This window comes from Pseudoliparis swirei, chromosome 23, assembly GCF_029220125.1.
Source record: "Pseudoliparis swirei isolate HS2019 ecotype Mariana Trench chromosome 23, NWPU_hadal_v1, whole genome shotgun sequence".
In the NCBI taxonomy this organism is placed as follows: Eukaryota; Metazoa; Chordata; class Actinopteri; order Perciformes; family Liparidae; genus Pseudoliparis; species Pseudoliparis swirei.
Window position 1 is genome coordinate 2392017 of NC_079410.1, and position 27968 is coordinate 2419984.

Consider the following 27968-nt stretch of genomic DNA (forward strand, 5'->3'; position numbering starts at 1 on the left):
AGGCGGAGCTTATGGTCATGATATTATTTTTTGCAGAGCAGGTAAAATTGGACATGTGCACCAAATCTCAAGTCAATGGGTCATTGGTTGCAAAAAATGCGATTTTTTAAATCACAAAAACGCTCTATGGAGACATTTCTTTATAAACCAATACGAAAACTCAAAAATCGATGTGCGGCCGGACAACGTTTCTTTACGCCTATGAATAAGAATAAGAATTCCTTTAAAAATCAAAGGTTCCTCTACGGCGTCGAACTCATGTTCACTGCTGGCCAATTCAGCATCATGGCCGCCCTCTTAAAGGGCCGGAAACACTTTATAAACACCTTGAACATGTTGTTAAATAACTCTCTGCATTTGATTATTGTTTATTTGAGTGTAGACATATTGTACATAAGAAAATGTCTCTAATATTACAACATAAATCCATTTAATCTTAAACCTTCAAATAAAAGCACGGGATATTTTTCTTTAAAAAGGTGACCGCGTGTCTTTAAAGCGACGCGGCGTAACAACGGCAGCGTCGAACACGCGACCCTGAAGGAAAGTTACTCCATCAACACGTCATCGCCAGATTTACAGCTCCGAGTTTATTGCTTTGAATAATGCATTTCCCTCCTCATGTCCTGTGGTCAGCGTGTGCACAGGGCTATGAGATGCTGTCCAGTAAAGGTATTTATTTAAAGGTATTTATTTAATGGTATTTATTCAAAGGTATTTATTTAAAGGTATTTATTCAAAGGTATTTATTTAAAGGTATTTATTTAATGGTATTTATTCAAAGGTATTTATTTAATGGTATTTATTCAAACTGACGCTAGAGTCTCGATGCTAGAAACGTCGTAGTTCATCATACGCAGGGAAATTACACCGTTAAAGAAATAAATAACATTCACTCCTTTATTATTTGGCCAAACACTCCAAGATGCCAATGATGTGGACATTTTTCATTTTTTCCAACCCCACATTGGTATTATCCTTAGACTTGTTTAAATGTTCAGATGTAGAAATGGATCACTTTAACCTGCTGACAATTCACTTTAATCACTACCTTGTATATATATATATATTGTATTCCTCTGTACATTTAATATTGTTATTGTATTTTGTTTATTAATGCTCTAATGTGCAGCCGCTGCTGTGATCCTGAAATTTCCCCATTGTGGGACTAATAAAGGATTATCTTATCTTATCTTATCTTCATTGTGAATGTATTATTAATTCCTGGAGATCCGCTTCAGGATCCGATGTGAACACATCTCAATCCACGCTTGTTTTTAAGTGTATAAAAGGTGGAGCGCTGAGTAAATGACTGATGGAGCCTTTAATGCTAAATCCTGGCTGTGATTTGTGTCAATAGGGCTGATTATTGGATTATTGGTCAGACCTCACATGCCCAGGAGTCTGACGTCCCTCAGCCAATCCCCTCCCCCGCTCAGGTCGTGGTCCGATGCCTGCAGACAGCGGCGGCTTCCTGTTCTGGTTCTGCAGCGTGTGTCAGAACCGAGCTGCCGACAGTCTGACCCAGTGTGTGTGGCGGTGCGTACGGTACGCTAAACCCCCTAATGAGGACATGCGGCGCCGTAATGCCGACCGCATGCTAATGCCGGAGCGACCCGAGAAACGAGAAACAGAGACAGAGCTGACGGTGCAAATCCCCAGACCCCGCAGAGCGAGAGGCTGGAATCAAACTCCCGAACAACCCTGGTTGTTCGGGGGTCGCCCCCTGGTGGTCAGGAGAGAGAATGCAGCTTGAACACATGACGCATATACTTCTATACAACCAGAGGAGTCGCCCCCTGGTGGTCAGGAGAGAGCATGCAGCTTTAACACATGAATCATATACTTCTATACAACCAGAGGAGTCGCCCCCTGGTGGTCAGGAGAGAGCATGCAGCTTTAACACATGAAGCATAGACTTCTATACAACCAGAGGAGTCGCCCCCTGGTGGTCAGGAGAGAGCATGCAGCTTTAACACATGAAGCATAGACTTCTATACAACCAGAGGAGTTACAAATGTCACAGTTGACCCAATAACAGTGATCCACTGACATCTTTCATGGCTGTAGTAAACATGGAAGCAGCCACTGTGCGGCGGCGCTCCACTGCTGTGAGAGAGGATGTATTTCTAAAACCATTAAATTGTCAGTGGCTGTCTCTCCTCCATCTTGGTTTTATGGTCACGGGCAAACTTGACGATCCAATTCTTTGTGTTTTTATTCATCCAGAGAAACGTTACAGTCTGACATTAAACCTTCACTATACCACAACACACACACACACACACGTGTAGTGGGAGGCGGTGAGCCATGGGCGCCATGCAGGGAGCACTAATGGCACGTCGCCCTGGAACAAAGGTCTACAGTAGAACAAAGGTCTACAGCTGGAACAAAGGTCTACAGTAGAACAAAGGTCTACAGTAGAACAAAGGTCTACAGCTGGAACAAAGGTCTACAGTAGAACAAAGGTCTACAGTAGACCAAAGGTCTACAGCTGGAACAAAGGTCTACAGTAGAACAAAGGTCTACAGCTGGAACAAAGGTCTACAGTAGAACAAAGGTCTACAGCTAGAACAAAGGTCTACAGCTAGAACAAAGGTCTACAGTAGAACAAAGGTCTCCAGCGAGGTCACAGCACACAAGGTCTACAGTGAAATGAAAGTGGCAATGCTCAGCAGGAATGTGCAAGGGCAACAAGTACACACTATTTACAAATAAAAACAACACAATATTTACAGTAAGTGTGTGTGTGTGTGTGTGTGCCTAAGAGGGGCAGTTGTGTGGGTCTATGTGGGGGTCCTGGTGAGGTCGGAGTTCACAATCCTGATGGCCTGAGGAAAGAAACTCCGTCTCAGTCTCTCTGTTCTTGCAGCGTGACTACGGAGGCGCCTGCCTGACCGCAGCAGCTGAAACAGTCTGTTGTTGGGGTGGTGAGGATCCTTCATGATCCTGCCGGCTCTGGTTCTGCACCTCCTGGTGTACAAGTCCTGCAGGGTGGGAGTGTAGTTCAATAGTGCGCTCAGCCGAACGCACTACTCTCTGCAGAGCCTTCCTGTCCTGAGCGGAGCAGTTGCCAAACCAGGCTGTGATGCTTCCTGTCAGGACGCCTCTACAGCTCCAGAGTAGAAGGACTGAAGGATCCTCTGGGAAACTTTAAATTTCCTCAGCTGCCTGAGGTGGTAGAGGCGCTGCCTTGCCTTTCTCACCAGAGTGTCTGTGTTTGTTGACCATGTCAGATCCTCGGTGATGTGGACTCCCAGGTATTTATACCCGCTCACCCTCTCCACAGTAGTCCCGTTAATCCCCAGTGGTGAGTACGTCCTCTGTTGTTGTACCCTCCTAAAGTCCACAATCAGCTCCTTAGTTTTGGTGACATTCATGATGAGGCTGTTGTCCTGGCACCAGAGTGACAGATCAGCAACTTCCTCCAGGTAGGCCTTCTCGTCGTTGTCGGAGATCAGGCCCACCACCACTGTGTCATCCGCAAACTTGATGATGGTGTTGAGCTGAACCTGGCCACACAGTCATGTGTGTACAGGGAGTACAGTAGGGGCTGAGGACGCAACCCTGGGGGATCCTGTGTTCAGGGTGAGGGATTTGAGGTGTCTGCCCACCCTGACCACCTGTGGCCTGGCGGTCAGGAAGTCCAGGATCCAAGCACACAGGGGGTGTTCAGTCCCAGCTCAATCAGCTTGCCGCCAGTCTGGAGGGGACTATGGTGTTGAAAGCTGAACTATAATCAATGAACAGCAGTCTCACATAGCCCCCTCTGGCTGTCCAGATGAGAGAGTGTGGTGTGCAGTACCTGGGAGACAGCATCATCCGTGGATCTGTTTGGGCGATAAGCAAACTGCAGCGGGTCCATGGAGGAAGGAGGAAGGCGCAGATGTAGTCCTTTATCAGCCTCTCAAAGCATTTCATGACCACCGAGGTGAGGGCCACGGTCGGTAGTCATTCATACATGCTGGAGAAGCATTCTTGGGCACAGGGACAATAGTGGATCTCTTGAAGCAGGCGGGGACCACGGACTCAGCCAGGGAGAGGTTGAATATTGTGGTGAACACTGGAGCTAGCTGGTTAGCACAGGTCTTCAGTACTCGCCCAGATATGCCATCTGGACCTGCAGCTTTCCTGGTGTTCACCCTCAACAGAGCCCTCCTCACACTGTGCTCGGTCACAGAGTGTGTGTTCATCCCAGCGGTGGAACTCACCTTAACGTGTTACAGCGCGAAGTTGTTAGCTGTTGTTGCTAGCCTCAAACCGCATAAAATGAGTTCAGGTCGTCCGCTAGGGATGCGTCGGCACTCACCATTGCCGGGTCTGCTCTGGTAGTTTGTGATAGTCCGTAGCCCCTGCCATAGGCGCCTGGTGTCGCTGCTCCATCTGTGATTCCACTCTGTCTCGGTACCTCCTTTTGGCCTCCTCACCGCCTCCTCAGTCCATAGACCGCTGCCTTGTCCATGTTGCCGGATACAAGACCGAGTTATAGGCAGCAATGCAGGCTCACAGCTTCACGGATGGATCTATCAACCCACGGCTTTTGGTTAGGAAAGTCCCTAACTTTTACCGTGGGGCGATGGTGTCGTTAAGCGTTGAGGCTCATTGCTACTTCCAAACTTGACGTCACTGGAACTGGATTGGATCATGTCCCAGTCGACGACACGCAGAGTCCTGTAGCTCAGCCTCTGATTGGTCAGACCACCGCTTACGTTCGTCACTACCGCTTCCAGCGATCTTTTGTCGGTATTCGGTAGCAGGAAAATGGCGGCATGGTCTGATTTGCGAACGGAGGAGAGAGACAGCCTTGTAGCCTCTCTTGAATGGCGTATAGCAGTGGTCCAACGTTCTTTCCCCTCTGGTAGCACACGTAATGTGCTGGTGAAAGTTCGGCATGACTTTTTAGGTTTGCCCTATAAAGTCCCCAGCCACCACCACAGCCGTTCGGGATACTTGTTCTGATGCCGACATAACACATCATGTAGGTCCGATGGGCTACGTCGGTGTCCGCTGTGGTGGTGGAATGTAGACGGCTGTGGTGATGACCGAGAGCTGAACTCCGGGGAAGGTAGAATGGACGGCATGAGATCGTCAGATGTTCCAGGTTCACGAGCAGGAATGAGAAAGAGTCTTAATGTTCTTGGGGTCACACCACATGTTGTTTGTCATGAAGCAAACCCTCCACCCTTAGATTTACCAGACTCTTCCGTTCTGTCTGCACGGAAAACAGAGAAGGACTCGGTTGGGCATATGACTCGATCCGCACCAGCGGGTCAGCCAAGTTTCCGTCAGACAAAAGATGTTACAATCCGCATGTCCCGTTGGAATCTGATCCTTGCCCTAAAATCATCCATCTTATTTTCCAGAGACTGGACGTTAGCAAGAAGGATGCTGGGCAAAGGTGGACGGTGGGCTTGAACTCTCAGTCTGTTCCGAATTCCGCTCCGTTTCCCTCGATGTTTTCGTCGTCTCCCCGTAGTAGCGGCTCCACTGTTGTTGTTGCGGTTCTCGCCGATCTCTGCCGGCCACGCTGGATCGATGGAAAAAGTGGACAAAAACCCTTGTTTTGCGCAAAAGTTTATGTCCAAAAGTGTGCTGCGGTCGTATGTTGTTAGTGCCGATGTGTTTGTGGCAAAGAAAATATTAAAAATAAACACAAAAACTAAAAGAGCGCACAATCTCCGCGGAGCTGCCGCGACGGCGACTGGACACAGCCGCGCCATCTCTACAGTAGAACAAAGGTCTACAGCTGGAACAAAGGTCTACAGTAGAACAAAGGTCTACAGTAGAACAAAGGTCTACAGCTGGAACAAAGGTCTACAGTAGAACAAAGGTCTACAGTAGAACAAAGGTCTACAGCTGGAACAAAGGTCTACAGTAGACCAAAGGTCTACAGCTGGAACAAAGGTCTACAGTAGAACAAAGGTCTACAGTAGACCAAAGGTCTACAGCTGGAACAAAGGTCTACAGTAGAACAAAGGTCTACAGCTGGAACAAAGGTCTACAGTAGAACAAAGGTCTACAGCTGGAACAAAGGTCTACAGTAGAACAAAGGTCTACAGCTGGAACAAAGGTTTACAGCTAGAACAAAGGTCGACAGTAGAACAAAGGTCTACAGCTGGAACAAAGGTCTACAGTAGAACAAAGGTCGACAGTAGAACAAAGGTCTACAGCTAGAACAATGGTCTACAGTAGAACAAAGGTCTACAGCTGGAACAAAGGTCTACAGCTAGAACAAAGGTCTACAGTAGAACAAAGGTCTACAGCTGGAACAAAGGTCTACAGTAGAACAAAGGTCTACAGTAGAACAAAGGTCTACAGCTGGAACAAAGGTCTACAGTAGAACAAAGGTCTACAGCTGGAACAAAGGTCTACAGTAGAACATAGGTCTACAGCTGGAACAAAGGTCTAGAGTTTCTCCATCTTGAAGCTGCAGTTGGGTCCGTTGTTGATTCCACTGGAGCAGATTTACGTTCAGTGCCTTGCTCAAAGGCAGCTCACTGGTGGCAACTGTTCTCCTTCCCCTCTCGTCACAAGCTTGTGAGATCAGCTGCTTCTTTTCCACGTGAAGCTTCACCTCTTTAGGCCTCTAAACTGATCTGAGGGAACATCTCATTGGCCTGCGCGGGCGGACGATCCGATATGAACCGGTCCCTGAACATAGACGCCTCAAAAGGCCTCCGAGTGACCTTCAGCAGTCTGACAGAGGTCAAGTTATATGATCCTGTATCTCTCATCAGATGAGGAGGGACCATGTTGGATTCTGTTAATACTGAACCGGCCCCTACTGAAACCTCCGAGGTCCTTGGGCCCAAGGAGGCTGTTGGCATCCTGCTGTTCTGTGCAGCTTCCTGGTTCCTGGTTCTGTCGAGGCTCCGGGGAGCTCATCCACGGCTTCAGCCGCCCTCCGCTTTGATTAAATCGACTTGTGATGGAGCTCCCGTTAAACACTCTTAATGCATGAGGACATTATCTTCCCGGGTCAATACCAGCCTTCACCGGGGCATTCATTAACTCTGAATGGATCTGTGCAGAGCCCGAGAATGTTCTGACCGCGCTGGAGAACCTGTATGACCCGAGGTGGGGAACCTAAGGACCGATGACTCCCTGTTTACGTTTATTTAGATCCCTATTCATTTTTTAAACGTAGATATTAGTTGTTTTGGTCACCGCTCCAGGAACATTGCTCAACATCTGCTGGTTCCAACTCCTCACTCGTTAGCATGTACAGAGCACACTATTGGGTTCTGGACCTTTGGACAAATAACATAAGTAAATTGAAGAGGTCACTTTGGGGATCTGGATGAAGTTAATGGGCACATTTTCTTTTCTGTCATTTTACAGACTGAAATAAAAATCAATTACATCCAAGCACGATATAGTAATAAGCGATGAACGTTATCTTTCTTAGCAGCTCCGTTAAAAATGAGCCATAGTGTCATCAGTGGAGTTATGAACTCCTCTACCAGCAACACAATGTGGTCAGGGTGAGCGATAAAGCACTCAAGTCCTCCAGAACACTGAAGGGGACGTGAGCCTCATCTCGTTAACTCTATTGTCAGTAATGGATGATGGCCAGCCCCCCCCCCCCCACTAATGAGCAGCAATATCAGTCTCTAGGTGTTGAGGATTGATGCCATGGCCTAATCGGCCCACCTAATTGATACCGCACCATGCAGCACATCTATTTCACAGATTGGGTCACGGGCGATCTCGTAGATTTGACGCTCAGCCTAATGAGTATCTCACCTCAAAGGGAGTCACGGCCGGGCTAATGGCAGTGGGGGGGGCTTAAGATCATACCTAATGGGGGTCTAAAGCTGGATATTAAATCAATAAAGATGAGCATGTTAACATGTGATGGTGCTGTGGGAATGTACGCTGGTAGAAAGTGGGATGCGTCAGATGGTTTCTTGACATAAGATGGTTTGGTGACAGGAAACAATTTGTTGGTACTGATCCATCCATCTTTCCATCCATCTATCTATCATCTATCTATCCATTTATCTATCCATCTATCTATCATCTATCTATCTTCTATCTATCATCAATCTATCCATGTATCTATCCATCATCTATCATCTATCTACCTACCTACCTTGCTACCGATGTTGATCAAGTATCCCCTGAACATACTCTCAGTAACAGAACATGTGTTGATGTCTCCGTGGCGACGCTGTTGCCCTTTGTGTTGTCTGCTCTCACGGATGCAGTAACTCAGGAAGCCTTGAAATAACTCCTCTTAAAATCTGGCACAAGCATCCGCTTGGCTTCAGCTGGAGGTCAAAGGTCACCGTGACCTCACTAAACAGTTTTTTGGGCCATAGCTTAATAATTCCTCTACTAATTCTACTTTCTTCTGGACGTTTTGGCTGTAAAGAGCGACTGTGAGGCGACACCTTCGGGTTCAGTCCTGTGATGTGAATACAAAATGATTCGGTGACCCTGAAGTTCAGGCCGAGCCGACACTTTCAAGTTCTCCGCCGCGGCACGACTTACGACTCGGTCTTGTTGGACTGCCGGCGGCACGACACGGTGTTGCTGACGCAGGTGCCGGTCGCCGGGTCCACCGCCTCCACGATGACGAAGGGCCGCTCCTCCAGCGTGGCCACCGTCAGGTGCCTGTAGTCCGACACCGGCTCCAGGTAGGAGCCGTACCGCGGCCACACCGGGTATCTCATCTGCATGATGCCCATCTCGAAGGTGCCCACCTGGAGGGAGAGAGAGAGAGAGAGAGAGAGAGGGAGAGGGAGAGGGAGAGGTGAGACATCTCCGTTCCAAACTGGTCTAGGAACCAGAACATGACCTTCATCTCCACCTCCCGCCTCAACGCGCTCGTCTCCGAGTCTCTAACCGATACGTCATCATCAGGCGTCCTCCTGATTTGTGCATCTGGCGGCGAGGTTTCGGTTTTAGAGGAAATGGTTCTCCGGGTTCATCGGGGGGGATGTAACGAGTGCAATTACACATCGACTGCAACGAAAGCAATTCCAGCCACTCGCCTTGTTACCGGTCGGCTCGTTTTCATTGGACGTGGCGGAGGAGCGAGGAGGCGCGTCTAATGGATAATCAAGATGTGGAATGAAACATTGGTTTGGTTAAGTGTGACCTGTTGAGGAAGTGAAGGACTCGAGGTCCCAATTAGATAAAACGCCGACTCATCCCAATGATGGCCGACTTTATGCTGAATCAGACGTGCTTACTACACGATGACAGCGTCCAGGCTGCGGCGGCTACAGTTTAACAGGTTTTCATGCTCATCAGAGACGTGATTGATCATCAGAACATTACTCAGTTCTGTTAAGGTTCGTTTTAATGTAATGAGTCACTAATTAAGGCTGAAATACTGTTACTAAGAATAATTATCCACAAAAAAATACTCATTAACAATGCAAAGAATAAAATCACCAACTATGGAAAACAAAACATGCTCTTAATTATTCATTTCATTAGATTTTGTGTTTGTTTTTTCCTAAATCGGTGACTCTCAGTAAACTGATCTGGGGTCAGCTACGCATTCATCATGTTTCTGCCAAATAGAATGTACTTTTAGTTGCATAGTTTGAGCTGAATCACATTCATATCCACTGACTTTGTCCTGGAGGGTTGAAAATACATAAAAGTGTCAGCCCCCCCCTTATAATCTCTGCGGTTTATGCAGGAGAGGGGACAATGCTGTCTGATGGTGCCAGTCAGGACAGCTGGTCACAAAGAGATGGTGGAGGAGGTGTGTGTGTGTCCCAAAAATGTATGTGATCAAAAGTATGCTGTTATTCAATTTTGAAAGTGGTGTCCCCACGCAACACCGCCTAGTCAAGGTCCTCACGGGGTGGCGATTTCAAGTGTGTGTGTGTGTGTGTGTGGATAGCAAATATCCCGATTCTCTCCGCTCCTCTCCGTTGTTCCTCTCTCGCCCGTCATATCGATCGTGCTGCTGTTTGTCTGTGGCGGACACACTCGTGGGCTTTTAGTCCAGTCAATCACACTTCATAAATCCAGATAGAAACGTGGTGAGATTAAAACTCCGAAGCCCCCCCCCCCCTTTTTGTTTTTATTCTTGTGTGTTGCTGCTACTGTCACGACAAATTTCCCCTTGGGGATTAATAAAGTATATATCTATCTATCTATCTATTTTAGCCACAGACGTCTTCATCGTTCATCAATAGAGGAAAATAGAGCTTTTTCAATGACTGCCACTCAAACAGCAGAGTTGGTATATAACAAAAAACTGTTGGGGTGGGGGGGGAATACTTCAATTGTTTTTATTTTTTTCTCTTTTTTTATTTTTTGGTTGTACTAAACCAGCCGTACACTGTTATGTCTGTGTGTGTGTGTGTGTGCAGCCAGGATAACAGCCAAAAAGAAGAAGAAAATAAAGGAAGAAGAAGACGAGGCAATCAGGAGGAGGAATTGATTTTCAGCTCTCAGAGAAAAAGACCCCGGAGGCAACAGAGAGGTAAGCGCCGCAGAGATATCGCCCAACACGCTTATTCATCTCCTGGAATGATTGAACAAGTATGTTCTGCTCCCATGGAACGTTTATATAAAGGTTTATTTAAAGGTTTATATATAGGTTTATTTAAAGGTCAACGTGTGGGACAAGACACCCTTCAGCTGGGAGCTCAGGAGGGGGAAGCGCTGATAGAGAAGGGGATCGGTACTGCTTATCGGTTATCAATAATCTTATCGGCTCTTTTTTATTATTTTGCGAAGGGAAGCGGACGCCCTTCAAAAATGTCTAGTTCTTGTTTAAATGCTTTTGGAACCCGCGATACTATTTAATGATTTATTCAAGTGATAGACAATGTTGTCATGAAAATAAAATAAAATAAATAAAATAAATAAAATAAATAAAATAAATAAAATAAATAAAATAAATAAAATAAATACAATAAATACAATAAATAAATACAATAAATACAATAATTACAATAAATACAATAAAATAAATAATCAGAATGTAAGACTGATGAATGATTAAATTAACTAATAGTTCATTTAACCTGCATCTGCAGAATAAAATGTTCAGCTAAAGTCGTAACGTTGCTCTTCATCTTTCTGTCACGGTCTGGGTTTTTCCCTTTTGTTCCTCGTCCGACTTTTTTAAAGTAAAATATTATTTTTTACCTCACCTCGTTAATAATGAACCATTTAACTGTTTTACTGACAATATGAGAAAAACAATTTATTTAGACCAATTAATGATCAGCAGTTACAATTACAACATAAATATTCAATAAGTAAAAATAAGAAATGTTGAGCAAAAACTCAAAGAAGAAGAGCTGGTCCACCTTAAAAAGTCATCCCACCTTAAGTGAGCCACTTTACTTCAGTACCTATCAACAGGAAGTTGAGGAATCGAAGCGCTTAATTCACAAAATGTGTCAACACGCTACAATATGGCATCGCTCTCTCTGTGACGCTGCAAAGCACTCTGGGAGTTCCCGCCTTACAGCCAAGAACTATGGGAGCTGTTTGGCACCGCCGGCCGGTTCCACTGAGGAGAGAGAGCGATGAAGGCAGCGCGCGTGGAGCGCGAACAGGAAGTCTTTAATGAACTAGGATTCAGAGTCACGGATTGGCTGAAAGAAAAGTGAGGAGTGTAAAAATGTAAGAGACCCCCGATCACGTTTTATATTATTTTTGCCGATCCTCGAATATCCATGTGGGCAGAGGCAGATCCCTTTGATCGTATCCCGAATATTTGGTTTCCTTGTAGGTGTAAAGCCTATAAAATGCTTCATGACTCATTTTCTCTGAATAGAGCCTGAACGCATCACAGTGTGACTGAAAAGAAGCGCCGTTAGCGCTGCTGCTAACGTTTCTAGCTTTGTGGAACAATATTAGAGATTCGAGACTAGAAAAGCGTGAATACTGAACATTAAATGATAAAGATCGTTAAATTCACCATGTAATTAGATTTATTTCAATAATTTAACCGACGCAACATTAACTGCACATAAACACGCCGATCTGGAGCAGCTGTATTAATGCTAATGGTCTTCTGTTAGCTCCCGTTAGCAAATAGCTCCCCGTTAGCGCTCAGCCTCGACGACATGTTGGAAATGAACAGGAAAATAAACATTTTACATAATAATGAACTTTAAAAAATGCGCCTGCGGCTGTTTTACTTTGAGTGTTGATGTTTTAACCGAACGCCTTCTTTTCCACCAGCAGGGGGAGTCGACCCTGAAGCCCTCGTCACACGCCGCCACCCCGTGGAATGAACGTGTGCTTTTTGAAGAGATGAGTTTGAGTGAGTGACAGGTGTGTGAAAGGTAGAACGTGTGGGTTTGGGCGATGGTGAGTTCAGGCTCACCTTGTCCCACTGCCTCTCCCGGTCCAGCGTGATGATGATCATGGTCGGGTTCACCAGGTAGCCGTTGCTGTTGAAGGAGAAGTCGTTGTGCTCCCAGGTCACATTCAACATGTGCCTGCAGAGGGCAAAGGTCAAAGAGGAACGATGATCACACACGAGATGAGTTCGAAAAGTCTATATATTTAATTTATATATGTATATTTTTATATATAAATATATAAATATATATATCTTTTCTTTAAATATATATATATTCTCCTTTATTTTATAGATGTATATATATATGTATATATATAAAAAGAAGACCCATAAAATAAATATATATATAAAAGGAATAAATATATATAAAAGAATTATATTTATAAGAAAATGAATATATATATATATATTTATATATAACAAAATAATAATAATAAAAAATATATATATAAATGATGTAGTTTTCTTTAATTGACAGTCTGGCTGGATTTAAAGCTTATAAATATAAGTTCAGGTATTTGTGTTGTTTTTATTCTCAAACATGTTGTCATGTCTTCATCGTGCTTTTTTGATGTGATACTCATATTCTAACGGTTTACTATTTTAGACTTTTCATGCATAAATCAGTGCCCTGATGCATGGATTAAAATTCTTCCCAGAATGCACCACAGTTCACTCTTCACCCCGGACGCCGCTCGGTGACGTTGATGCTCAACGGCGGTAAAAAAAGAAATAATTCAGGGAGCAAAATAAATCCCCAGCAGCACCGACTGTAACCTCGTTTACAAGCTGCACGTCGTCCGGGAAGAGGATCGCTTTCTAATAATCTGACACGTTCCTCGAGCGCCGTGCGAACGGCCTCCGACCAAACGTCTACAGATCGTTAGTGAAGACGCCGAGACGCAGGCGCAGGTGTGTTGTTCCTGACAGCTTCCTCAGCCGGAAGACAGCCTCATCACCCGCATCCCGTTATACACCCGACCGCCGGCGCCTCCTCTCACCTCGGCCCAGAGGTGATGAAAGCCCTCCGGCTCAGTCTGCGTGAAAATCCGCTTTAATTTGGTAATCTGCAGTTATCCCATTAACAGGTGATCTGACTCATTACTAGAAGAGGTCCAATCAATGGAGGACAAATCAGAGAACCGGGGGGGGGGGGGGTAGGGGGGGATGATGTCATCATTTGATCTGCTGCAGAGAAGAAATGACGACGGAGTAAATGGTTCAACGACCTTCACGTCGCCGGCCAACGAATGAGTGGCCGCCGGGTTCAGAAAGTCCAAAAGGGATGAAGGGGGGGGGGGGGGGGGGTGATGTTCACCGTTTCCACTTCATCAGCCTCGGTGTGGTTTCTACAAACAGAAAGTCGTCTCCCCTGAAGCTCTGAACCGCTGTGATGTGAACACGACTTCTGACAAGAGCAGCGAGCGATGCTCCGTGATGCAGGAGGAGAAGAACACCCCCCCCCCCCCGGATGACCTTGAGCCCAAAGCTGATCCCCGAACACTATTTAAATTATTTTCCGTCTCTTCCCTTTGCTGATAAAGAAACATTTTGAACAAACACACAAAGGACCCCCCCCTCCCTCTGTGGCACCGTTGCAGTCAGAATGCTCTTTTTGAGCACGTTTCAATGTCAGGAGAAGCCCCGCCCCCTCAATTACCTCGCTGTCTCCGGGAGATCCGGAGGCGAGGAAGTGAGAGTGCGACGGCGTTGACGCATTCTCACATCAGCAGCCAGATGACGTCGTGCATAAATAAACCTCCTGACCTCGATGAGCAGGTTCACACATACACACACACACACACACACACACACACATACACACATATACATACACACACACACACACACATATACATACACACACACACACACATATACACACAGACACACACACACACACAGTGATGATGCGTGGGTTGTGATCACAAAAGTTCTCCTGGGCCATCAGAACATTCTGCTCGGCCCAAACAACCTGAACTGTTTAACTATTAAAAACAAACGACAGGAGGAGCTGTTAGAACTCTTCAAACAATCTATTCATGTTTTCCTCTTGTGGATGTTCCTCCGATGACATCATTGCCCTGATGGATGACATCATTACCCTCATCGATGACGTCATTACCCTCATGGATGACATCATTGCCCTCATCGATGACGTCATTGCCCTCATGGATGACATCATTGCCCTCATGGATGACATCATTACCCTCATGGATGACATCATTACCCTCATCGATGACGTCATTACCCTCATGGATGACATCATTGCCCTCATCGATGACGTCATTACCCTCATGGATGACATCATTACCCTCATGGATGACATCATTGCCCTCATGGATGACATCATTGCCCTCATGGATGACATCATTACCCTCATCGATGACATCATTACCCTCATCGATGACGTCATTACCCTCATGGATGACATCATTACCCTCATGGATGACATCATTGCCCTCATGGATGACATCATTACCCTCATGGATGACATCATTACCCTCATCGATGACGCCATTACCCTCATGGATGACATCATTACCCTCATCGATGACGTCATTACCCTCATGGATGACATCATTGCTCTCATGGATGACATCATTACCCTCATGGATGACATCATTACCCTCATGGATGACATCATTACCCTCATGGATGACATCATTACCCTCATGGATGACATCATTACCCTCATGGATGACATCATTGCTCTCATCGATGACGTCATTACCCTCATGGATGACATCATTACCCTCATGGATGACATCATTACCCTCATCGATGACATCGACGACACACCCGCTGAGGAGCACATCCTGGTTATCGGGAGCTCGATAGTCAGGAACGTGAAAATAGCGAAGCCACGGACTAGAGTCGTGTGCCTCCCGGGGGCCAGAGCGGGCGACGTGGAGTCTTGTTTGAAACTGCTGGCTAAGGACAAGCGGAGATACAGTCAGATTGTAATACACGCCGGTGGTAATGACGCCCGAGCCCGTCGGTCGGAACTCACTAAAATTAATGTGGAATCGGTGTGTGCTTATGCCAAGACGTTGTCGGACACCGTCGTTTTCTCTGGCCCTCTCCCAAATTTGCAGACAGACGAATTGTTTAGCCGAATGTCGTCTTTCAACCGCTGGCTGTCGAGGTGGTGCCCAGCGAATAATGTGGGCTACGTAGACAACTGGAAGACTTTCTGGGGAAAGCCTGATCTGATGAGGAGAGACGGCATCCATCCCACGTTGGACGGAGCGCATCTCATTTCTGCAAACATAACCAAGTTGATCAACGGACAGCCATATCTGTGACAACGAAGGGTTAATGTCATAAAGCAGAAACAGAGTAGCCCCACGCCCCTGTCATCCCTGTCACCCAGTGTCCCCCATAGCACATCCTCCCCGGGGCATCCGCCACTCGTCCCCATAGCACATCCCCCACGGGCCTCACCCAGTCCTCCCAGAGCTCCATAGAGACTGTCTGTCCCACGGCCACTTAAACTTAAATTAATTCTCGCAAAAGAAAGCAGAAGAGGAGTCGTACACAATAACCTTATACAGGTTAACACCATTATTTCAGCAGTGCAACAAAACAGGTCTATTAAATGTGGTCTCCTAAATATTAGATCTCTGTCATCTAAAGCTGTGTTACTAAATGATTTAATATCAGATAATCACATTGATTTATGTTGCCTAACTGAAACCTGGCTGAGCCATGAAGAATATGTCTGCCTGAATGAATCGACTCCTCCAAGTCATATTAATACTCACATTCCTCGAGGCACCGGTCGAGGAGGTGGAGTAGCAGCCATCTTTGAATCGAGCCTATTAATTAATCCTCAACCAAAATTACACTACACCTCATTTGAAAGCCTTGTTCTTAGTCTTTCACATCCAACCTGGAAAACACTACAGCCAATTCTGTTTGTGATTCTGTACCGGCCCCCAGGTCCATATTCAGAGTTTATATCTGAATTCTCAGAATTTATATCAAGTTTGGTTCTTAAAACTGATAAAGTTATTATTGTAGGAGATTTTAATATCCATGTGGATGTTGATAATGATTGCCTTAGTGCTGCATTCATCTCATTGTTGGACTCGATTGGCTTCTGCCAGACAGTACAGAAACCCACTCACAGCTTTGGCCACACGCTTGATCTTGTTCTTACTTATGGCGTTGACATTGAGCATTTGAACGTCTTCCCACAGAATCCTCTTCTGTCAGACCACAACCTCATCACTTTTGAATTTATACTACCGGAGTGTACTCCGTTAGTCAAAAGTTTCTACACCAGATGTCTAACTGACAGTGCTGTAGCTAAATTTAAAGAAGCGATTCCTTCTGTATTTGATTCGATACCACGTCTCAATATAACAGAGGACTCCTGGTCTAACTTTAGTCCGTCCCAGATTGATCATCTTGTTGACAGTGCCACAGGCTCTCTGAGAATGACACTGGACTCGATAGCCCCTCTGAAGAAGAAGACAGTGAGGAAGAGGAGGTTTGCTCCCTGGTATAACCCTCAGACCCGCAAACTAAAGCAAACGTCACGAAAGCTTGAAAGCATATGGCGTTCAACTAATCTGGAAGAATCCTGCTTAGTTTGGCGAGATAGTCTTAAAACTTATAAGAAGGCCCTCCGTAATGCCAGAGCAGCCTATTACTCATCAGTAATAGAAAAATAAAAACAACCCCAGGTTTCTCTTCAGCACTGTAGCCAGGCTGACAGAGAGTCACAGCTCTGTGGAGCCGAGTATTCCTATAGACCTTAGTGGTAACGACTTCATGAACTTCTTTAATGAAAAGATTGTAACTATTAGGGACAAGATTAATAATCTCTTGCCCTTAACCAGTGCCAATCTGTCCTCAAGTGGAATGGCCTTGGAAACCGCTGTATGCCCTGGTGTATATTTGAGGGCTTTTCTCCCATCAACCGTGACCAATTATCTTCAACGGTTTCTACTTCGAACACGTCTACCTGTCTCTTGGACCCCATCCCGACGAGGCTGCTTAAAGACGTTTTGCCTTTAATTGGCGGCTCTCTATTAGATATTATCAATGTGTCTCTGCTAACAGGCCACGTACCACACTCCTTCAAAGTGGCTGTTATTAAACCTCTCCTGAAGAAGCCCACTCTGGATCCAGAGGTGTTGGCTAACTACAGACCGATCTCTAACCTCCCTTTCCTCTCCAAGATCCTTGAGAAAGTGGTCGCAAATCAGTTGTGCGACTTTCTACATCATAATAGTTTATTTGAGAAATTTCAATCAGGATTTAGAAAACACCACAGCACCGAGACAGCACTGGTGAAAATTACAAATGACCTCTTAATGGCAGCAGATAAAGGACTCTCTCTGTCCTGGTCTTGTTAGACCTTAGTGCTGCATTCGACACCATTGACCATGACATCCTATTACAGAGACTGGAGCAGTCGATTGGCATTTCAGGCACGGCACTAATTTGGTTTAAATCCTATTTATCAGATCGATCTCAGTTTGTATTTGTAAACGATGACGCCTCAATAACCACCAACGTTAATCACGGAGTTCCACAAGGTTCTGTGCTTGGACCAATTTTATTTACCTTATACATGCTTCCTTTGGGCAATATTATCAGGAAACATTCCATAAACTTTCATTGTTATGCAGATGATACTCAACTATATCTATCGATAAAACCAGAGGAGAGCAACCAACTCGGTAAAATTCAAGCATGTCTTAAAGACATAAAACATGGATGATCTGCGACTTCTTGAAGTTAAACTGACACAAGACCAAAGTAATTTTAATCGGCCCTGAGCACCTCAGAGATCAATTATCTGGTGATGTGGTTTCTGTAGACGGCATTGCCCTGGCATCCAACACCACTGTAAAGAATCTTGGCGTTATCTTTGATCGGGACTTGTCCTTTAACTCCCACGTAAAGCAAATCTCAAGGACTGCATTCTTTCATCTACATAATATTTCAAAAATCAGGCACATCTTGTCTCAAAAAGATGCAGAAAAATTGGTTCACGCATTCGTTACTTCGAGACTGGATTACTGCAACTCCTTATTATCAGGCTGCTCTAATAAATCTCTTAGGTCCCTCCAGTTGATCCAGAATGCTGCAGCTCGTGTTCTCACTAAAACTAAGAAAAGAGATCACATCACTCCTGCACTAGCTGCTCTCCACTGGCTCCCAGTAAAATCAAGAATCACTTTTAAAATTCTTCTCTTAACCTACAAAGCCTTGATTGGTGATGCACCATCATATCTTAAGGAGCTTGTAGTACCATATTGCCCCACTAGAGAGCTACGCTCACTAAATGCGGGACTACTTGTAGTTCCTAGAGTCTTAAAAGTAGAATGGGAGCCAGAGCCTTTAGTTATCAAGCTCCTCTTTTATGGAACCAGCTTCCACCTTCAGTCCGGGAGGCAGACACAGTCACCTCGTTTAAGAGTAGACTGAAGACCTTCCTCTTTGACAGAGCTTATAGTTAGGGCTGAATCAGGTTCACCTGGTCCAGCCCCTTGATATGCTGCTATAGGCTTATAGCTGCCGGGGACGTTAGGATGCACTGAGTACCTATCTCCTCTTTTTCTCTCCTTAAGGATGAATTTTCATCTCTCAATCACACGTTACTAACTCTGCTTTCTCCCGGAGTCCTTGACTTCACGTCTCATGGGGTCATCGGACCCTATGAGACGACATAGATCCTATCTGCCTGATGGATCATCGAGGTCTGGGTCGTGGAATTCCTGCTCATGACTACGCCACTGTCCTGTTGAGACTCCGCCCACTGTTGAGACTCCGCCACTCCTCCTCCCCACCGCCATCTGCCTGATGGATCGTGGAGGTCTCCATCGTGGAATATGCCTACTATGAACTATTCATACACTCTGTCATATTCATTGAATGTATTTAAACTCTAATCTGTCCTTCTGGTCACATGACATCTATTGCATCTGTCCATCCTGGAGAGGGATCCTCCTCTGTTGCTCTCCTGCAGGTTTCTTCCCTTTTTTTCCCCCTGAAGGGTTATTTGGGAGTTTTTCCTGGTCCGATGTGAGGTTTTGGGGCAGGGATGTCTATGTGTACAGATTGTAAAGCACTCTGAGACAAATTTGTAATTTGTGAAATTGGGCTATACAAATAAACTGAATTGAATTGAATTGAATCATTACCCTCATGGATGACATCATTGCCCTCATGGATGACATCATTACCCTCATCGATGACATCATTACCCTCATCGATGACGTCATTACATTACCCTCATCGATGACATCATTACCCTCATCGATGACGTCATTACCCTCATGGATGACATCATTGCTCTCATGGATGACATCATTGCTCTCATCGATGACGTCATTACCCTCATGGATGACATCATTACCCTCATCGATGACATCATTACCCTCATGGATGACATCATTACCCTCATCGATGACGTCATTACCCTCATGGATGACATCATTGCCCTCATGGATGACATCATTACCCTCATCGATGACATCATTACCCTCATCGATGACGTCATTACCCTCATGGATGACATCATTGCTCTCATGGATGACATCATTGCTCTCATCGATGACGTCATTACCCTCATCGATGACGTCATTACCCTCATGGATGACATCATTGCTCTCATGGATGACATCATTGCTCTCATCGATGACATCATTGCCCTCATGGATATAGAGAAGTCCATATATCGTACGATAAGTCTAAAAACGTGATGGAGATCTCGTCCTTCTACGGTACGATACGTCAATACAGTAAACAGCGATTTGTCTCAACGTATCGTACGATAACGATGAAGAGGAAGCGTCGGGCTGGACCCCGTGACCCCGTGACCCCTACCTGAACAGCGTGTCGTTGGCGACCGCCGGCCGGACGGGGTTGTGGCAGTCGCTCTGGCCCTCGGGCACGAAGCCCCTCTGCTTCCGGAAGCTCTGCACGCCCTTCACCACGATGGCCACGCCGTCGCGCACCCTCTTCCTCAGGCTCATCCTCCAGCGGTTCGTGATGATGCTGATGAGGCCCACGGGGAAGCTGTCGGGCGGCGCCGCGTCCGGGTTCCCCACCGCCAGGCTGGGCACGATCCAGATGTAGCCCGGCCCCACCAGCCGCGACTCGGACGCCATGCTGAACAGGTACTGCGCCTCCTCGTGGGAGCAGTACACCAGCAGCACCTGGGCGTCGACCTGCTGCAGGAGGCGCCGCGCCCGCACGTCGTTCAGGCCGTCGGCCGACATGTCGAAGGTCAGCACGTCCTGCAGCTCCCAGATGAAGTAGCTGGTGTCCGTGAAGGACTTGACGTAGTCCACGTAGGCCTCGTAGCCCGGGTACCGGCTGGTGATGACCACGAAGCTGTCCCAGTTGTACTCCTCCATCACCTTGAACATGCCGTTGATCTGCTGCTCGATGGAGGAGCCCAGCTGGAGGAAGTTGGAGCCCTCGCCCTGCGGGAGGAGGAGAACATCGTCACGAGGAGGAGAACATACGAGGAGGAGAACATCGTCACGAGGAGGAGAACATCGTCACGAGGAGGAGAACATACGAGGAGGAGAACATCGTCACGAGGAGGAGAACATCGTCACGAGGAGGAGAACATACGAGGAGGAGAACATCGTCACGAGGAGGAGAACATCGTCACGAGGAGGAGAACATACGAGGAGGAGAACATCGTCAGGAGGAGGAGAACATCGTCACGAGGAGGAGAACATACGAGGAGGAGAACATCGTCAGGAGGAGGAGAACATCGTCACGAGGAGGAGAACATACGAGGAGGAGAACATCGTCACGAGGAGGAGAACATACGAGGAGGAGAACATCGTCACGAGGAGGAGAACATCGTCACGAGGAGGAGAACATACGAGGAGGAGAACATCGTCACGAGGAGGAGAACATACGAGGAGGAGAACATCGTCACGAGGAGGAGAACATACGAGGAGGAGAACATCGTCACGAGGAGGAGAACATCGTCACGAGGAGGAGAACATCGTCACGAGGAGGAGAACATCATCACGAGGAGGAGAACATCGTCACGAGGAGAAGAACATCGTCACGAGGAGGAGAACATCGTCACGAGGAGGAGAACATACGAGGAGACCGTAACGGCTAGTTAGCTCGCGGCTAACGCAAGAACCCCAAAACCCGTGGGAGGAATTAAAAAGCAATTTCTTTCCTTAGAAATATCGCCCAAAACTCCAGAAGCTGTACAGAAACGTCAGATGTTTCATTTTTACGACGGTCGTCGAACGCATCGCGTGCAATGAATGCTTTTATCAGAAATATATCTCATATAATAAAATCGTATCGGATGAACTCTTTGCTCTAATAAAAAACTGTAAAAAATAAAATATTATGAGCATCTCAACTGAAATAGGAGACCGTGATTGATCTGTGTGAAACGGACAGTCACGTGACAACAATTCAGTGAATCTTGGATTAAACACGGAGCAGACAGGAGAGGCTGTAGAAATGAGAATAGTTAAACGTGGAGCATCCAGTTCCCCCAACATCGGTGACACTTAGAACAATGGGGAATATTTATATATATACATATATATATATGGATATATTCCTTTGTTTTCCAATTTTCATAAATTAGATTATCAAAGAAACTGGTTTTCTTGCACAAGACGACGTGTCTGGGTCTCCAGCGAGGAGCCGTTTCCTTCCAGGTGCATTTATGTTGCTCAGAGATTTAAAGGCGCGGAGAGTTCACATCTAAATTCAATTTGTAAGCCGTGCGGTCGGAGCTCTGGAGGGGCCGCGTTTGTTCCCTGAGAGAGAACCCACGGCGCCGGCTCTGACGACTCTAAGTGGTTCTGCTGTACTCGTCTCTGCGGGAGCTGCAGAACTGATTCATCACCTAAACTCACACGTCCTACTTGTGTCATCCTCACTTTCACAGAGGGATGGCGGCATCACGGCGGCGCTCTGCGCTTCATCTCTCCTGCACACGCAACGACCTTGAGAGAGGAATGAGTTTTAAAAATATATAAATATATATATATATATTTTTCAAAGCACTTGTGAAGCTTCAGATGAAAATGGACCGTCTGTCACCTGCTGTGACATGACTGATTGGGGGCGTGGCCAAAGGGGCCTGAGAGACGGCGGGAGGCAAAATGGAGCAGCGTCAGTTTTTTCGTTGCCTGTTATTTAGTATCGAGTTACCCTTTAAAGGTGTGATGTCTGCAGCATTTTACAATCAATGAATCACCGAAACCAGAAGAACAGGCGGCCGATGCTCTGGACTCGGCCGCGCGCCATTTGGCGGGAAACCGAGATCAATGCTGACGGCAAAAAAACCTGAAGAAATAGTTTAACCCTTGTGTTGCCTTCGGGTCAATTTGACCCGATTCAATGTTTCACCCTCCTGTTGCCTTCGGGTCAATATGACCCGATTCAATGTTTAACCCTCCTGTTACCTTTATATTTACTAACATATTTTACCCTTGAGGTCAATATGACCCCAGCTATTAAAATCTCCAGAAAATTATTAGAATTAATATTGTTTTCCAAGTTTAAGTGTGAGGTACTTTATGTTTGTTTGTTGACTCCCGAAAGAACACCGACATTAAACATTGAATCGGGTCAAATTGACCCGAAGGCGACAGGAGGGTTAAATATTGAATCGGGTCAAAATGACCCGAAGGCAACACAAGGGTTAAATGAAGCCACAACTGAGGACATAAAGGACATCAAGTTTATTGTTAGAACTATTTGTCTGATGGATAATGTTTCGCATATTCAAAGTGGTTTTTTTAATGGTCAAGTTAGTAAAAAGTGGCAGATAAACAATACCAACATGTTAAATTAATAAACCAATGTATTATTAATATCACTGATTAATGATGGTTTCCTTATTTTTAAGCAAAAGTTATTGTATTTACAATTAAAATCAAGAGGAGTTTAACATCAAAGGGATTATATAATATATATATATAATATTTATATTTAAATGTATTTATTTATATATAAACTGTTTATATATGAACATATTTTATATATGTTTTATAATATATTTTATATATATATTATGTGTATATTCTATATAAACTCACTAAAGGGTATATAAACACTATCCTCCCTCATAGATAATATATATATATATTCAATTCAGTTTATTTGTATAGCCCAATTTCACAAATTACAAATTTGTCTCGGAGTGCTTTACAATCTGTACACATAGACATCCCTGCCCCAAAACCTCACATCGGACCAGGAAAAACTCCCAAATAACCCTTCAGGGGGAAAAAATTGAAGAAACATTCAGGAGAGCAACAGAGGAGGATCCCTCTCCAGGATGGACAGATGCAATAGATGTCATGTGACCAGAAGGACAGATTTAGAGTTTAAATACATTCAATGAATGTGACAGAGTGTATGAATAGTTCATAGTAGGCATATTCCACGATGGAGACCTCCACGATCCATCAGGCAGATGAAGGTAGATATATATATATTTAAATGTATTTATTTATATATGTCTACATATATATATATATATAGAATAAAATATGTATTTATAAATATATTTTTATATATGTACAGTATACAGGACTGTCTCAGAAAATTAGAATATTGTGATGAAGTTCTTTATTTTCTGTAATGCAATTAAAAAAACAAAAATGTCATGCATTCTGGATTCATTACAAATCAACTGAAATATTGCAAGCCTTTTATTCTGATTTATTGCTGATTATGGCTTACAGCTTAAGAAAACTCAAATATCCTATCTCTAAATATTAGAATATCATGAAAAAGTATACTAGTAGGGTATTAAACAAATCACTTGAATTGTCTAATTAACTCGAAACACCTGCAAGGGTTTCCTGAGCCTTGACAAACACTCAGCTGTTATAAATCTTTTTTTTACTTGGTCTGAGGAAATATTAAAATTTTATGAGATAGGATTTTAGAGTTTTCTTAAGCTGTAAGCCATAATCAGCAATATTAAAAGAATAAAAGGCTTGCAATATTTCAGTTGATTTGTAATGAATCCAGAATGCATGACATTTTTGTTTTTTTAATTGCATTACAGAAAATAAAGAACTTTATCACAATATTCTAATTTTCTGAGACAGTCCTGTATATATAGTGATATATATATATATATATTTTATACATTTTATTTCTATATATATATTATTTATAAATGAATATATGTTATATATATTTTACATTTACACTACCGTTCAAAAGTTTGGGATCACTTAGAAATGTCCTTATTTTTCAAAGAAAAGCATTGTTTTTTTCAATGAAGATAACATTAAATCAATCAGAAATACACTCTATACATTGTTGATGTGGTAAATGACTATTCTAGGTGGAAACGTCTGGTTTCTAATGAAATATCTCCATAGGTGTATAGAGGCCCATTTCCATCAACTATCACTCCAGTGTTCTAATGGTACATTGTGTTTGCTAATCGCCTTAGAAGACTAATATCTGATTAGAAAACCCTTGTGCAATTATGTTAGCACAGCTGAAAACTGTTTCGCTGATGAGAGAAGCTATAAAACTGGCCTTCCTTTGAGCTAGTTGATTATCTGGAGCATCACATTTGTGGGTTCGATAAGACTCTCAAAATGGCCAGAAAAAAAGAACTTTCATGTGAAACTCGCCAGTCTATTCTTGTTCTTAGAAATGAAGGCTATTCCATGAAATTGCAAAGAAACTGAAAATGTCCTCCAGCGGTGTGTACTACTCCTTCAGAGAACAGCACAAACGGGCTCTAACCAGAGCAGAAAGAGAAGTGAGGCCCGGTGCACAACTCGGCAAGAAGACAAGTACATTAGAGTCTCTAGTTTGAGAAATAGATGCCTCACAGGTCCTCAACTGGCAGCTTTAAATGGTAGCCAGTGTCAACAGTGAAGAGGCGAGATGCTGGCCTTCTAGGCAGAGTGGCAAAGAAAAGCCATATCTGAGACTGGCCAATAAAAGAAAAGATTGGTATGGGCAAAAGAACACAGGCATTGGACAGAGGAAGATTGGAAAAAGGTGTTCTGGACAGATGAATCCAAGTTTGAGGTGTTTGGATCACACAGAAGAACATTTGTGACACAGAACAGGTGAAAAGATGCTGGAAGAGTGCCTGACACCATCTGTCAAGCATGGTGGAGGTCATGTGATGGTCTGGGGCTGCTTTGGTGCTGGGAAAGTGGGAGATTTGTACCAGGTAAAGGGATTTTAAATAAGGAAGGCTATCACTCCATTTTGCAACGCCATGCCATACCCTGTGGGCAGCGCTTGATTGGAGCCAATGTCCTCCTCCAACAGGACAATGACCCAAAGCACACCTCCACATTGTGCAAGAACTATTGAGGGAAGAAGCAGGCAGCTTGCTGTCTGTAATGGAGTGCACAGTCACCAGATCTCAACCCCATTGAGCTGTTGTGGGAGCAGCTTGACCGTATGGTCCTCAAGAAGTGCCCATCAAGCCAATCCAACTTGTGGAGGTGCTTCAGGAAGCGTGGGGTGACATTTCAACAGATTACCTCAACAAATTAACAGCTAGAATGCCAAAGGTCTGCAATGCTGTAATTGCTGCAAAAGGAGCATTCTTTGACGAAAGCAAAGTTTGAAGAAAAAAATTAATACTTCAAATACAAATCATTATTTCTAACCTTGTCAATGTCTTGACTATATTTTCTATACATTTTGCAACTCATTTGATAAATAAAAGTGTGAGTTTTCATGGAAAACACGAAATTGTCTGGGTGATCCCAAACTTTTGAACGGTAGTGTATATTTTATATACACTCACTAAAGGGTATATTAACACGATGCTCCCTCATCCTAGATAAAGTTCATAAACAACGGTTAGTACAGCAACATTTTAATCAGTTATATGCCTTTAATTAGTCGTAGTTATTAATTGATCAACTGTGGTTGATTAATGACACGTGTAACTGCTCATAAGCGATGAGCAACATGTAGATGTATAGAATACGGATCACAGTGTCGTTTAGGAGCCACAGTAATTACAACATGGCGGTGATGGATCCGTCAGCTCCAACTCAGATTATTGAGTCTTCTCAGATTCCGTCAGCAGCGTGACATCGGTGTGAGGGAGGAGGGTGTGAGGAGAGGAGGCTCTGAGGGAGGAGGGTGTGAGGAGAGGAGGCTGTGAGGGAGGAGGGTGTGAGGGAGGAGGGTGTGAGGAGAGGAGGCTCCGAGGGAGGAGGGTGTGAGGAGAGGAGGCTGTGAGGAGAGGAGGCTGTGGAGGCTGTGAGGAGAGGAGGCTGTGGAGGCTGTGAGCAGAGGAGGCTGTGAGGAGAGGAGGCTGTGAGGGAGGAAGGTGTGAGGGAGGAAGGTGTGAGGGAGGAGGGTGTGAGGAGAGGAGGCTGTGGAGGCTGAGGGAGGAGGCGGTGAGGGAGGAGGCTGTGAGGGAGGAGGCTGTGAGGGAGGAAGGTGTGAGGGAGGAGGCTGTGAGGAAGGCGGCTGTGAGGAGAGGAGGCTATGAGGGAGGAGGGTGTGAGGGAGGAGGCTGTGAGGAGAGGAGGCTGTGAGGAGAGGAGGGTGTGAGGGAGGAGGCTGTGAGAGAGAAGGCAGTGAGGAGAGGAGGCTATGAGGGAGGAGGGTGTGAGGGAGGAGGCTGTGAGGGAGGAGGGTGTGAGGAGAGGAGTGCAAAGATACGCCGTGACTCTGGTGTGATGTCGTTATGAAAAGCTGTTCCTCTGGCTCGGGCTGATATGCCCCCCCCCCTCCCCTCCTAACGCCACCCCCCCCCCCCGCCCCTCTCTCGAGATAGAAACCGCTCCTCCCTGAGCTACTTGGTGCCTCAAACATTTTGTTTTCTCCCCTCTCACCCTCTCCCCTCTCATCCTCTCACCCTCTCTCCTCTCATCCTCTCACCCTCTCATCCTCTCCCCTCTCATCCTCTCACCCTCTCCCCTCTCATCCTCTCACCCTCTCATCCTCTCATCCTCTCCCTCTCATCCTCTCATCCTCTCCCCTCTCATCCTCTCATCCTCTCCTCTTCCTCTCATCCTCTTCTCATCCTCTCATCCTCTCCTCTGCTCATCCTCTCATCCTCTCACCCTCTCACCCTCTCATCCTCTCATCCTCTCATCCTCTCATCCTCTCATCCTCTCATCCTCTCATCCTCTCATCCTCTCATCCTCTCATCCTCTCACCCTCTCATCCTCTCATCCTCTCATCCTCTCACCCTCTCATCCTCTCACCCTCTCCCCTCTCATCCTCTCCTCTCATCCTCTCACTCATCCACTCACCCTCTCATCCTCTCATCCTCTCATCCTCTCATCCTCTCCTCTCCTCTCATCCTCTCTCCTCTCATCCTCTCATCCTCTCTCCTCTCACCCTCTCATCCTCTCCCCTCTCATCCTCTCATCCTCTCACCCTCTCCCCTCTCATCCTCTCCCCTCTCATCCTCTCACCCTCTCATCCTCTCATCCTCTCTCCTCTCACCCTCTCATCCTCTCCCCTCTCATCCTCTCACCCTCTCATCCTCTCATCCTCCAGACCGTGTGCCGTTGCTCGTGTGTTCAGAGGGTCACACTGTGAGTGTCACAGGGTCACGATGTATTTCAGCCTTTTTTATTTTATTTTCTCATTTGTATTTTTTGGGGGGATACAAACAACAGTAAAACCGGAAGTTTATTATTATTATTATAATTATTATTTGTACTTGTATTCTTATTATTTGTAA

General features: G+C 45.3%; 1 protein-coding gene across 1 annotated transcript in view; it reads right to left on the reverse strand.

Moving 5' to 3' along the window:
- The window catches only part of grin2ca (glutamate receptor, ionotropic, N-methyl D-aspartate 2Ca), a 59643-nt gene that overhangs the window by 12408 nt on the left and 19267 nt on the right, over positions 1 to 27968 (reverse strand). Inside the window, 3 exon segments of the mRNA XM_056406707.1 lie at positions 8497 to 8708; positions 12317 to 12431; positions 20144 to 20745. Coding sequence (XP_056262682.1) covers positions 8497 to 8708; positions 12317 to 12431; positions 20144 to 20745 — 929 coding nt within the window.